Source organism: Erpetoichthys calabaricus, chromosome 3 (genome assembly GCF_900747795.2).
Source record: "Erpetoichthys calabaricus chromosome 3, fErpCal1.3, whole genome shotgun sequence".
Taxonomy (NCBI): Eukaryota; Metazoa; Chordata; class Cladistia; order Polypteriformes; family Polypteridae; genus Erpetoichthys; species Erpetoichthys calabaricus.
Window position 1 is genome coordinate 119,218,071 of NC_041396.2, and position 14,300 is coordinate 119,232,370.

The 14,300-nt window shown below is 33.6% G+C and overlaps 1 protein-coding gene across 2 annotated transcripts in view; it reads left to right on the top strand.

The window, feature by feature from the left end:
- LOC114649337 (calpain-1 catalytic subunit-like) overlaps positions 1 to 14,300 on the top strand; it is a 125,766-nt gene that overhangs the window by 99,454 nt on the left and 12,012 nt on the right. Inside the window, exons 12-18 of one of the 2 annotated variants that reach the window (XR_007934344.1) lie at positions 512 to 523; positions 945 to 1,147; positions 4,386 to 4,428; positions 8,866 to 8,925; positions 11,747 to 11,804; positions 12,912 to 12,973; positions 14,207 to 14,270. Coding sequence is in view for 1 of the 2 variants with exons in the window: in XM_028798843.2 (XP_028654676.1) it covers positions 512 to 523; positions 945 to 1,147; positions 4,386 to 4,428; positions 8,866 to 8,925; positions 11,747 to 11,804; positions 12,912 to 12,973; positions 14,202 to 14,270 (507 nt within the window). In the remaining variant the exon portion in view is untranslated. Of the gene's footprint in view, positions 1 to 511; positions 524 to 944; positions 1,148 to 4,385; positions 4,429 to 8,865; positions 8,926 to 11,746; positions 11,805 to 12,911; positions 12,974 to 14,201; positions 14,271 to 14,300 lie in introns of both variants that reach the window. The other variant, XM_028798843.2, reaches the window with a different exon arrangement.

Genomic DNA, 14,300 nt, shown 5'->3' on the forward strand with positions numbered 1-14,300 from the left:
TGTGTCATTTTCAAAGGTAATTTCTTTTCAATATATGTTATGTAAAGATTTCTTTGTAGCTACAGACTCTGGGTCTGTCACAAAGTACTGTATCAATTTTGAAAAGAACCTATATTAAAAAAAAAATATTGGAAGCAACTTCAGAACATAAAGACACAGAAAGGCACCAAAGTAACTTACTGGAGATAAACAATTATGAGTGAAGGAGCAAAGTTTAAATTTGCAAAATTCAATAGATCACTTAGTAAAAATTTCTTTTGAGGTATCAGGGATACATTGAAAGTATATTTGTATTCTACAAAATATTGTGTGAGTTGTTATCCAAAAAAGAATGTATTAAATATACCAATATAGTATTTATACTAGTAGTTATTATAGCTTCTATGAAGCGTGGTGGGGGAGCAGTGTTAGAAATTGAGTCAACTAAATAAATCTAAACAGTAGATATTTTTGTATTTTTGTGGTGTAACTGAAATAAAATGACAGCCTTCTTTTCCCTCTCTCCAAACAGGTCCCCAGTCAGGTTTGTTCATTTTTTTTAATATATATATAATTTTTTTAAATATATATATATATATATATAGTATATTGGATTTATAATGAAATGTATTTAGATGTTTTAAATGTTTTTACTATGTTTATGATTCAAAAAGTTTCACTGATTCAGCAAAACATTACAATTATTTTTTACAATATAAGATAGATAATTTATTAAAATGTTTTATTTCTGTTTTTGCAAATTTTTACCATCTTTTAATGCTATGGACTGACACTCTATCAGGATATGATTTCTCCCTTTCATCTAATGCTAGGGTAGGTTTCAGTCCCCTGAAACCCTGAACTGGATTAAACAGGCGTAAAAATGTTTTATTTTGTTATTGTTGTATTTATGTCCTTTACTCAATAAGTAATTAATTGTATTTTGTTTTTTTTGTACTTGACAGTTTAATAGTGGTAGGCTGCCTCAGGAATTCTTTACCTCTTTTAATCATCATGTGAGCACCTTTGGCTTCTTGAATGCACGAAATATTAGTGAGAGGTATACATTACCTCCTGGGAACTATGTAGTAGTTCCTTCAACCTATAACAAAGGCCAAGAGGGAAAATTTGTTTTATCTGTCTTCTCCAAGACAAAGAACAACATTCAGTAAGGATTATTTTATTTGTCTAAAACACATTTCAATCAGTTGTATCAACAAACAGGACCTTTCTGCGACTTGATTTTTTCTGTGGTAATGCCATTTCTTTTTAATGTAACAGTTTTTCCATGGGTAACTTTAAAAGAAATGCTTGCAAACTCAATGCTAATCTTGTTTGTCCAATATAGCATATGGGATGAATTCTACAGTATGTTGAAAATCAAAGCCAATCAACTTTTTCCAAGTGTTCTAGGACTGGTGTTTTGTATATATCATATGGCATATTATTCCTAGATTTTTCCACTGATATTAAACATTGCCTTGAATTGTTTAACTCATACGAGTTTGATGGGAAGCTTGACATGAGTTTCAATTTGTACAGCTTTTGGACAAACTGAAAATTTCACTGACTCCATTTACTTAAATCACTTGGGTATTTCTGATTTTACTCAGTCCTTCCAGCCATTCCTGTATTAAATGACTGATCGAATGCAGCGGCCACATCAATTCAACCACATATTGAATGGCTTACAGTTTGAAGATGTTTTGAGAACTCAGAATTAAACATTCTATATACATTCCACCAATTTGAACCCTAAATCAATATTTTGAACTCAGCAGCAAATCTGTTTATTATAATAAATACTATGTAGAGGCATCTCAAATTATTTCTAGCTGCGACTTCAAAACCAATTACAAATAAAGATTGTAGCCACCACATACTCACCATAATTCAATCCTGAATTAAAATCAGATATAAGTGACCATGTAAGTAATTTGTTACATAGTATATCATCATATAAAAAATGTTTCTTCACATCAAGACATTCGAAAGTTTTTAGTATTAAATGTTTATTCATTAGAAAATAAGCCTGTTCAAATTATTATTGTTTTACTTCAAGCATAAAGTCTGATATCTTTTGCTCTTAATTAAACATGACTTACATATATAGAAGCTGTTTGCTTAGTTCAGGTTTCTCTTGATTATTTTTACCTGTCTCCATATATCATGCATTATGTAGGCCTGCACTGAGGCTGGCTTGCATTGTTTGTTAATGCTGTACTTTCACTAGATCATATTACATCTTATAAAGTCCTAATAGTAGATGTATATATATTACTAATGTACAGAGCACTTGGCATTTATTTCACATTTTAAAGTTTCTTCAGCAAAACATTGTTTAAGTTACTCATTATAATAAAATAAAAGTGTTCTCCCTAGGGCCACTCATATCACAATGTGCAATGTACATTCTACTGGAACTGCTCCATCCAGACAAACCATTATTAAGTGCGTATGGCTCATTTTAGTAGTCAGTCACTGTATCATTCACATTTAATTCTGCATTTCTATATGGAAGTTCCATTTCATTTAGAAACTGTTTATTGCTTCTAGTGTATACTCGTATATATTGCATGGCAACAGTAGAATATATTTAATTTTATATACTGTATATTTTCAAAAAAATATAGAGGACTCAAATGAAAGAAAAGAATCTCAAAAAGGAGAAAAGGAAAGGTCAGATGATCATAGTCTGCCTGCTAAACAACCTTCAAAGGTTTATTAAAAGGAACTGGAATCAAATCCTGTCTTCAGAGAATGACTGAGATGTGTTCTAGGATGCCTGATACAGGGAGCATGCTGTTATTGTAATATTCATATAATATCATAAATTAATCTGCTCAAGACCCATGTCAAGGAGCACACACACACACACACAAAACTGTTGTGCTTTATTGATTACATATGTAATGATAAGCAAGGACTTTTTTCATTAATTCAGCATGTATGGAATTGGCCATGTTAAGTAACTCAGCACTGAAAATTATTATTTTTTATTTGGCTGCCATTAACATAACTTTCTCTTTGTTTTTTTTTTTTGTAGGTTTTGAACTATGCTAAATTCAGTTTCACATTCATTTCATCGTTTGATTTTGCTTCATTATTTATACAGTAGTTGTAGTTATTCATTATGTTTTTGTTTTTTTTACCATGATGGCATCTTGTTTTTAGTGGTCACTGCCATTCTGAGATTTCCTTCCTAAGATGCAGTCGTCAGTTGTTAGGGACATGTTCCTAGAAGTTGAATAGTGTGATTTTATCAGCTGTAACTTGTAGGGGGCACCATTGAGCCCCAAACCCAATAATAATAATAATAATTCATTACATTTATATAGCGCTTTTCTCAGTACTCAAAGCGCTATCCTCACAGGGAGGAACCGGGAAGCGAACCCACAATCTTCCACAGTTTCCTTACTGCAAAGCAGCAGCACTACCACTGCACCACCTGTGAGGACATAGTAATGCCCAGCACAATTTCAAGTTCAAATAAAGACGATTTATTCAAACAACCACACTGCTTCATGATCCTCCTGTAATGAGCCACAGTAACAATACAAATAATTTCAACCAAATCCTTACTTTCCTGATCCATTTAGAACTGACCTGCTATTTCTTAGTCAGCAATTACTCTTTGCACATGGTGAACAGAGTTATTTTGATTTTGATATACTTTATTAATCCCAGAGGGGAAATTGTCTTTTCGCATGACCTTTGGAGGTCAGAGCACAGGGTCAGCCATTGTATAGCACCCCTAGAGCAGTTTTGAGGTAAAGGCCTTCTTCAAAGTCCCAATGGACTAGAATCACTTCTGGCAGTAACGGGATTTGAACCAGCAATGGTTGAATCATCTATAGTTCCAGTGTCTGGAACCATAGCTCCAGATACTTGGGCAGATCCTTAGCCTCAGAGTCACCACCATTGAGTTGATATAAGCTCAACAATTACATGAAAACTTCAGTCACAAAAAGTACTGTTGTTTTCGGTAATTTCAATTACTAAAAGATACAAACACAGAACTTTATTTTTAGTACGCTTTTTTGAACTTGGAACTGGGATCCTCTGTTCTATGGGGACGTACTTCTACGACTGCTTGGTGTACCTATGAATCTGGCTCTAATCTCAAAGATTAACAGAAACAAATATGATAATATAAAAACCATATACATTATGATTTGTGATATAGTCAGTTGAGAACAAAAAATAAATTAGGGAGTAAACTGATTAAGAACAGTGCCAGAAATCCAACTCAATTCTAAAACCCATATACTTCAATTCTATTACCTATAACATTAATAACAGTACTTGAATCTAAATTTGATAGATAATAAATACATTTAGATTGCACATATTTCTTAGTTAATGCTTTTACATGCAAATTTTGTAATGCTTTACTTTTGTTTCAGAGAGGTGGATTCCAACCTTAACTTGAATTTGAAATTTCCCAAGGTAAGTGAACTATCTCCAAACATATTCAAATTTTCTAATGTGAACAGCACACCTTGCTAATTCTTATTTACACACTACTAACAAAACATTTATTCATTTTTATTTAAATAATAAAACACAATAACAAATTACAACCCACACAAAAAAGAAAAAACATAGCAAGTACAATAATATGTTGTTCTAAATTCATTCTGTAAAACAGCACACAGCACTCAACCTCCCTGACTCTGAGAGTTATGCAACAAGAGAACCCCTTCTATACTGATTCTTCATTAAGGATAAAACAACAAATAAAATATAAAATGTTCCTCCAGTGCTAACTTTAAAATTATATTCTTGCTTAACAAAATAATATTTTGAGACATCATCATAAAGAAAACTTGATTTTAGATCACTTTTGCACCAGGTTACAGAGGGTGGATTATAATTCTCCAAGACAAGCAAAATAACTCTCTGTGCAAGTAGTGTGGTACAGGATGTTACAACTGATTATTTCATAGCACAATGTTATCCTATCCTATCTGATATAACTGTAAATATTGCTCTTACAGCACTGAGTGTAATTTGAAATCCAAGCCAGAGAGAAAAATAAAAAACTGTCGAAGAGCTTTTGAGATCAGAATGCATATTTCCAAGGTCTATTGCCATGTGCACTTGATGACATCACTCACAGCTTGAATGTTGCCCTGGGTACATTTTAGAAAATTTTGAGGAGATGTACTGTATATGAACAATTTTCTGAAATTTCAATCTAAAGATCACTTTCCCATCAGTCCCTAAGATTTTTGTTGATATACACTGAAGATGTTGTCTAGATCTTTTTCCAAACTAGCCATAATCATTTCAAGGACAGATACTGTATATAGTAGGTGAAAGATTATAGAAGCTGGGCTGATTGCTTCTGATTAAGTTGCTAATTTATAGAAGAATTAATGTGTCACTCAGAGATTAATATCACAGCTTATTCAAAACTCGGCTGCAAGAGTCCTTACATGGACCAGCAGCAGCGAGCACATAACACCCATCCTGCTTCGCCGTCACTGGCTCCCTGCGTCTTACAGAATTGAATATAAAATTCTACTAATAACCTACAAAGCCTTAAATGACCTTGCGCCAAACTACATTAGTGATCTTCTCCATCACTATGTGCCTGCCTGCCCACTAAGGTCCTCTGATTCTGGCAATCTTGTTGTGCCGCACACTAAGCTACACTCCATGGGTGACAGGGCCTTTGGCTGTATAGAGCCCAGACTCTGGAATGACCTACCGAAATTAACTAGATCAGCTGACTCCATGAATTCTTTTAAAAAACAACTCAAAACTCATCTGTTCAGGAAGGCTTTTAGCTCTACCTGACTTTATTACCCTTCTTTCAGTTTACCTCTATGTCAAGATGCTCATGTAACCTGTGTGTGTGTGCTAGACCATCAATTATGTTGTCTGTTAGGCTTTTTCTCTGAATTTACTATCTTACTCTTCTTTATTTATTTATCTGGTTTAGTAGAATGCTATATACTGTATAACCTGCCATTCTTTCTTAAACTCTATGAAGTGCCTTGAGCATGGGAAAGGCGCTATATAAATAAAATGTATTATTATTATCATTATTAAATGTGGAGCATGACTGTTCAAAGGGTATAAATTCATTATCAATACAGGGAACTCTATAATTATATAATAAAAAACAATCACTTAAATAAGCCATTGTCATATGTAAAGCAGATGATAAGAGCGTCTCTGTCTTAAAATATGTCCTACATTGGTTCAATATCTTTAATAAATGGTGAACCAATTGACTTATGGTAAATTTATAGTACTTGACTGGAGTACAGAGTAAAGCATATAGGCAGGATTTTGAATAAACTTTACTTTTCATAGCTAACCAAGTATGTGTAGTTTCATGGTCATCTAACAATTTTTCATATTTTATTATACAAATATCTCTAGTCCAATAATAGTAGTAGTGCCACGCTACATTCAGGTTAAGAGTCATCTGTTCAATGCGTAGTCATTTTGAATTGTCAATAAATGATGTATGTTTCACATGAAAATAAAATGCAGCTTAGAATGGCATCAGAGCTGATTACTTTAATTCCCTTTAGCTGCAATTCAGAATGTAATCTTTTGACTACAAGAGAAACAAAGCCATTTATCCTAAAGTTGGGTCATCATCATTATAAATGAAGGTCAGTAAGTTTTATATACACAAAGAGGAAGTTTAGAATGCTATTAAAGAAGTTTTGTTATGCTTTACATGGAGGGTTAAAGGGATGACTGGGCGAAAAATGTAATATGAGCAGAGAATCAAAACCAGAAAAGTAGTCTTATTTTCATCTAAGCCAAATGATGAAGCAGGTCTTAAAAAGAAAATTCAAAGCAAAAGTCAAGAACCAGGAATCCTAATAGCAGAACTAATACACACGTTAAGGCAATTTGTTGTTTATTAGAGTATTCACAAACTCAGATAAGAAAAGGTTAAGTAGTTGTATCCTTGACATCAGGTGCTGCAGCCTGTAATGACATGCCACTGGAAACCATGAGCATGTCTTAGCAAAGGAACCGGTTCAATTACCTTGTAATTATTACAACAAGAGAGATGAAAACATCTTTTTAAACATCATTTTGGCAATATAATAGATAACATTAAACAAGATGTTAATAGTTGTCCCTCTCTTTTTCTTACTTTAGGTGGAAAAATGAATAACATCAAAATGAATGTCCAAAGGTCTTTTTTATGAGCACCCCTACATATATATTATCACAAATATTCTTTAAGAAGTTAGACTCAACTGTAACAAAACAATGTTTTTAAATCTCAATTGGATTTCAAGGTAGATACAGTGATTCACCTTATTGAATAGATGGAAACATGTACAAGACTAAAATCACTCCCACCAATGTCATTTAGCTTCAGTTTTATTATACTAATACAGACCTTCGGGGAATTGCCGACATACATCTTCACTGGATGTATAGGGGAAATGAGAACTTTAGAACAAAAACAAGAAAATGAAAATTCTATACCACCAGGCTCCTAATATGTACAGTAGTTCCATTGCACTGGATCCATACTCCATCCCTGAAAATAGTGAGAACTTTATATTCATTGGAAATCATTTGATCCTGAAGACTGATGTAGGGAAAGAAATACATCTGTCTCATGATGCATGTGTCTTTCATCTACATAAGTTTATATTTATTTGTTTATATTGTATTTGCACACCTTACATTTCATCTTTATAGTTTAACAGCTAATCACTCTAGATGCAAATTACAGTATGCATAGAAAACAAGAAATAAATATCATAATTATTATATTTTGTTAGTAGATTTTTTTTTTCCTTATACAATCTCATTTTACATGTTGTAAAAGTTAATTGGTTTATAAATCACATGTAGTTTATTAGATAATGATAGTAATGTGCAGCCTATAATCCTTTGGCTCAATATGCCGTCTATCACTAGTTTCACAGTAGTCTGGTATTAGACACCTTTAGATCACTTCACTTACAGGCAAAAACCTCAAATCACTTTTAAGTTCAGGGCTTCATGGATTGGCATCAGGGACACAATATTAATGCATCCTCACTAATCCTTAGTGTGTGTGCACCCAAATATATGTGTAACCATTAAAAAGTTGGGTTTCCATGGCAGCCTCCAGATGCTTGCATTATTTAAAGGGAAACACAGTCCATTCCACTCACTTTTTTAGAAGTTGTGTAAATCCTCTATAGTAGCTAGGTGGGGGATTACAGGAATCCTGGCAGACCTCCCTGCCTTCATCTTTAAATGGATAACATGGCCCAGTTTCCCCAGCTTGGGTTATGTGCAGCCTCATAAGAAGTAAGTGTTCTGATAAACCTGCATTCCTGGTGTCTACACTTCTAGGTTAGTGTGTGATGTCCCTGCTATCCCATACTACTGTGCTGGTCCGCCATCCTAATTAGTGAGTTTTATCCTTCATTTAGAGATTGTCTTCAGGATTGTACTTTTTGCTGTGTTAGTATGGTGTTGGCACTACAGGCAGTTGCCCCTACAGTGTGAATTATATGCAAACACATCTAAAAACAAGTAGAATGACAAATGTTCTTTTAATTTATACAAATTTCATTTTTGTTCACTTCTTTACAGTGTGTTGTTGTAGTGCTTTTTGCAGATTGCACAGTACCCTGCAAACCCTTATTGTCACTTTAACATATATTTTTTAATCATAATAAACCAGTGAAAGCTGGTATGTAAAGGGTTATGTAGGATATAGAAGTATATCTCCAATATAAAAAAAATTGCTACAGTATACCAATGTACCAAATGTTTTGACCATAATTCAATGTATTATATTGGTATCTTTATAGTTGTGCTTTAAAGAATTATATGTGTATTCATTATAAATTTAACAAAATCTCTTATTTAAAATTTGTATATTTTTTCCTGCTATAGCAAGTTGCAAACATATCTGAAGTCAGTACTTATGAGAAGCTATTTGCGAAATATTCTCAGGTAATAATAAAGACTTTCTTTTATGTAGCTACTGCATTTTATTTGCAACATTGGATAACAAAGAACTTTTACATTTTTTGTTTGTTGTAATGTAATTGGTTATTATTATTATATTTTAATTGAATACACATTGCATTTTTAATAAAATAAAAATCCCGATTGGACAACTTACATGAACATTAATTTTTTAGGATAAGTAATATATAAATTGTAAAATACTCTATTTTTCTCATTTTTAGTTTTTGTTTTGTGTTATCTTTTCTTGACTGTGTAGACTAAATGTATATTTCCAGATGTTAACAGTGACATTAATAATTACAATTATTTTGCATCAAAGACAAATACTGTTGCCTGTGGAAAAAGTGGAATGATCAAGTGGAAAAAGATTTTGCTAACTTACTTTCAACAACAATTACAGTATATTTAATAAATATAGCTACATATATATAACTGAGACAAAACTAACTCTACCAAATTTATAGAAGCCATGTCTCAGTAGGCAGCACGGTGGTGCAGTGGGTAGTGCTGCTGCCTCGCAGTTAGGAGACCCGGGTTTGCTTCCCAGGTCCTCCCTGTGTGGAGTTAGCATGTTCTCCCTGTGTCTGCGTGGGTTTCCTCCGGGTACTCTGGTTTCCTCTCACAGTCCAAAGACATGCAGGTTAGGTTCTAAATTGTCCCTAGTGTGTGCTTGGTGTGTGTGTGTGTGTGCGCCCTGTGGTGGGCTGGCGCCCTGCCCGGGGTTTGTTTCCTGCCTTGCGGGGATTGGCTCCAGCAGACCCCCGTGACTCTGTAGTTAGGATATAGCAGGTTGGATAATGGATGGATGGATGTCTTAGTAACAAGTGGTTTCAAATATTACCAAGAATTCATTGCAGAGAGCAAGCTACAGAATAATCCCATACTGGCTTTATGAAATGTTTGTATGGATTGTATACATTCTATTCATGTCAACTAAAGTTCTTCTCTGTGAACTTCAGTTTTCTTTCCACATTAACTATAGTGTCTCAGGTCATTGTAAAATTATGTTAAAGATTTTAAGGGTTTACTTCTTTCATTCAATCATTCTGTTGCTGCAGTCATCCAGATGAATTTTTTAAATATTTTTTTTTCACTCCAGCTGAGCTGTGACAAAGAGCTCGTCTACAAAAATACAATTCAAGCCATTAGAACTTTTCTAAAATTCAGTCATTGTGTTCATAAGAGTTTCTAATGTACACTTTGAAATCGCTCAAGTTTTTCTTTGTCTGACACCTTCTGACTCACCTGTAAAAAAAAAAACAAACAAAAAACAAACACATAAGGTATACCACATGTTTTGAAATCTAGTTATACAAGAGGTCAAGTGTTTTGGGGTTCCCTGTTATTTTTGGCCATTTAAACTCGAAAACCATCATTTTTAGGCCATATTCTGTGCAGGAAATTACACCCTTATGATACAGTGTAAACCAATAGGTGTCTGCAGAAGAAATTATCAGTGCGACTTGAAATTGTACATTCACAGCAACTGACTCTTCGGGTTTACTTTCTAATTGGATACAAGGGGTCAAAGTTACTTCAACTCAAATGTCAGTCCCAAAAGGTTAACAATGACAAATTTCAAGCATAAGTACGCAGGGTATTGTTTTCAGTGTTGCAGGGTCAATTATTATAAATATGAAGTCATTTTTGATTTCTTCAATTACAACTGAGAATATCTAGACTTTAAACATTTAGATTGAAGCACATTTTAATATTTCAAATGATTGATGCAACTATATTTATTTATTATGTACTACTAGCTCATGAAGTAAATCACTATATAACTTATGAACACCCTGAATTAGGGAGACTCACACTAATTCAGACTTTTTCATTAACCTTACTATCAATATCCGTTTTTTAGCTTTTTTTGAGTCTCCATTTTATTTGATGATATTGTGCATGTGATGCAGAAAGAGAAGGACATTCTTGCCTGCTTCCTTAGCAAAAAACAGGAGTCAGGCATAAATGGTAGGGAAAGTGAGAGGCATGAGAATATTTCTTTGTAGATGAAAACAGAAGGCTGCAAAACAAGGTCTCAATTTGTTTCTGAGATCAACTACTTGCAGAGTAAAAAAGTTGGCATTATTTGTTTTTATAACACATTTTTATTACAGAAATAAGAAACCTCAATTCTATTTGTGTCATGTTATACCATTTATATTGCCATAGGTTGGACTTTAACATTTGCTATTGCAAATAATATTTTTTGTCATTTGCAAAGAGCTGTATACACTTTTATTGAATGAAATTCCTGTCAGAGTGACTTGTGTATGGCATGTTGTTAGCATATTATTGCAGCACAATTTTAGGCTTTTCATCTTGTTACTCGTTCATTGTGAATGCAACTCTAAAAGTGAAAAATTCAGACTTTTTAGTCATTATGTTAATATATTTGAAATTAGAAACTTTGCAAAAAGTATGGTTTAAATATATTCTTTGAACTTAACAGTTACATAAATGTTCACTCAGATACTAAAGAACATTTATGGAATTATTGCACTAAACATTTTACAGTGCATCCAGGACATATTAGAGTTACTGCATATGGTATGAATCATTTGCAGTGGGCTACTGCTACAAGGGTGAAAACAGCACACAATTTTGCATTTTTTCCTTTATGTCTTGTAATTTTTGTGAGCTGTACCCATAACTCGTTATGCAATATTATGAACTGATTAATCAATGAAATTATTCAATTTTAGTAAAGGTAAAATAGTTTGATTATTAAGAAAATGTTAAAAATCATTAGCCAAATGTTATAACACATATGTAAAATTAACATTTAAATTTAATTTTTAAGGATGAAGAAATAGATGCAGTTCATTTACAGTCCCTGCTTAATGATGTATTCCTCAGAGGTAAGATTAAATTTATGAAATAGTGCCACCAAGCAGCTATCTTTGAAAACTCAAGAGGGAACAGAAAACATTTTGATATTGCTGCATACATTATTCAAGAATTAAATATATTTTTCAATAAAATAAATTATTGTCAGTAAAAGTTCAAATATACAGGATACCACAAGGAAACACGCTTTGCAGGTCCATAAAACTTCCATAAACATAACCCTTCAAATATCTGTGACTTGGTCTAAACATATCAACACCTTGGTGAAGAAGGCACGACAAAATCTTGACCTCCTCAGATTCCTCAGGGATTTCAGGCTGTCTTCCAAATTACTAAAGAACTTCTACACATTCACCATTGACAGTATTCTAACAGGAGGTATTATTGCTTAGTCTGGAAAAAGCACACAGCATGACTGCAGTGAATCACTGGGTGTACACTCCCTAATTTCCAGAACATTTACAATAAATGATGGTGGACCAGGGCAAAGATAATTATCAGTGATGCCAGAAATCTCAACAACCTCTTTTTTGTGCTCCCAATTGGCCAGTTCAATCAGATTAAGGAGAAGTTTTTTTCCCCAGAGTCCATCTGCATCTTAATTAAGGAAAGTTTCTAGAACTACATGATGCCCTCTTACATTTGGTTATTTAAGTTATGAAGTTATTTATTTAATTACTCATTAATTTTCAAATATTTTATATTTTTGTTAATGTATTTTATTAATATTTATAAAGTTATGCAATATTGTAATTGTCCTTTAAATGCACAGTAATTGGAGATTAGCAACTACATCTTTAGCTGACTTTAAAAAATGTGTGAACCACTGCCTTAAAATATAAATAAACACCAAGAATATGAACTAAGAATACATCAAGGCTTAGGAAATGTTAAATATTGAATAACTCCTTTACATTAAACCCAAATTAGCTATGGGAATTTAGTGGAGAAATCTAGCATAACAAACAGCTGGTAATAAACTAAACATAAAATGTAAAAGAACACAGAATGGCTCATAACACAATAATGTGCTGAACAAAACATTAATATGCTGGATGTTAAATTATTTCAAGAGAAAAAATATGGTGTGGTATTTTTAATTTTTATGTCTTTTTCAGGGAAAACTTCAACAGGTGGTTTCAGTTTTGAAACTTGTAAAAGTATGATAGCTGTTATGGATGTATCCTTCACTGAATACTCGAACACAATATGTGATATTTTTCTAATTTTACTTTTTTTTATATTGTATTTTTTGACAAAATCATATGAAATGAGTTTTGTGACTTAAAAATAGAATCAATAAATGTAGTATTATTTCAAATACAGAATCAAATTAAACTCTCCATTATTGCACTGCTATCTATGTAATGTGGTGGTGCACCAGAACCACTAAGCAAGTATCACCTACCACCACTAATCCTCCACCCACCCCCCCCCCCCCCCCCCCCTCTCAATCCTTGCAAGTGATTTTTTGCTCTAATCACTAATCCATATGTAGTGCTGCCTCTGATTCAAGTTGACATGGCACCTTACAACTTCTGGATTAAAAGGTAGTCCTACCGGTGCTACAGGGAGACAGGACTAAGATGCTGGTGTCTCCATACCATTGAGCCCTCAGTAGCCCTTAAACAAATGGCTATTTCTTTGCTATCTTTTCTTGTAAAGTAGTAGCATAGTCCCATTCCATTAAATCAGGTAATGTGTGTTGCTTTCTAGTGATTAGGCAGGAGGAGAATTGACCTCCAACCAGTCCTTTATGACCATTTATTTACAGTAAATGGGAAACCTGACTCCTAAGCTTTCCAATGTAGTTTCCACGTGCTAACTTGGAGATTTTGTGGCTAATGCTATGAATCAACTCTCAACCGCCCCAACCCCCCCCCCCCCCCCCCCCCCCCCCCGCGCCCCAGCACAACCATCAAAGCATATTTCCATGCTCTATCGTGCTTGACAAGGTTTATTGCCTCTTTTTGGTAACTGCTTCTCCACACTGAAATACCTAATTACTATATCCCTGTCCCTAACAGTGAAGACTCATCTCTTGACTGGAGATTTCCACTGGTATGTGAATGGGATATGTCTCTCCTATGTAGTTAAGTGGGCACAGGGGTGGAGCAATACCCAGGCAATACTCTTAAAAATATTTTAAAAATAAGCCCCCACATAGCTCTCCCATTTCTATACAAAAAAAAAAATCTCAGACTATTTCATCCCCACCATTATACCAATGGCCACCTCTATCAAAACCTTCTGGCTCTGTCCCAAAGAATATCTTCAAAGAGGAACCTCAATCTAACAATTTAAGGACCAATAAAGAAGTCTATAATTAATTAGTTTATTAAGCTTTTATATTCTTTCTTCCAGTTTTTCAGCTCAATTAAAGCATAAATCCCTAACTACATTTTCAGCATAGTTCCACTGGTAGATTAAATTTGTATGAATTTAAGTGTCTGTGGAAGCGACTCATCATATTACAAGTAAGTAACATTGATCCTGTGAGCCTTTCC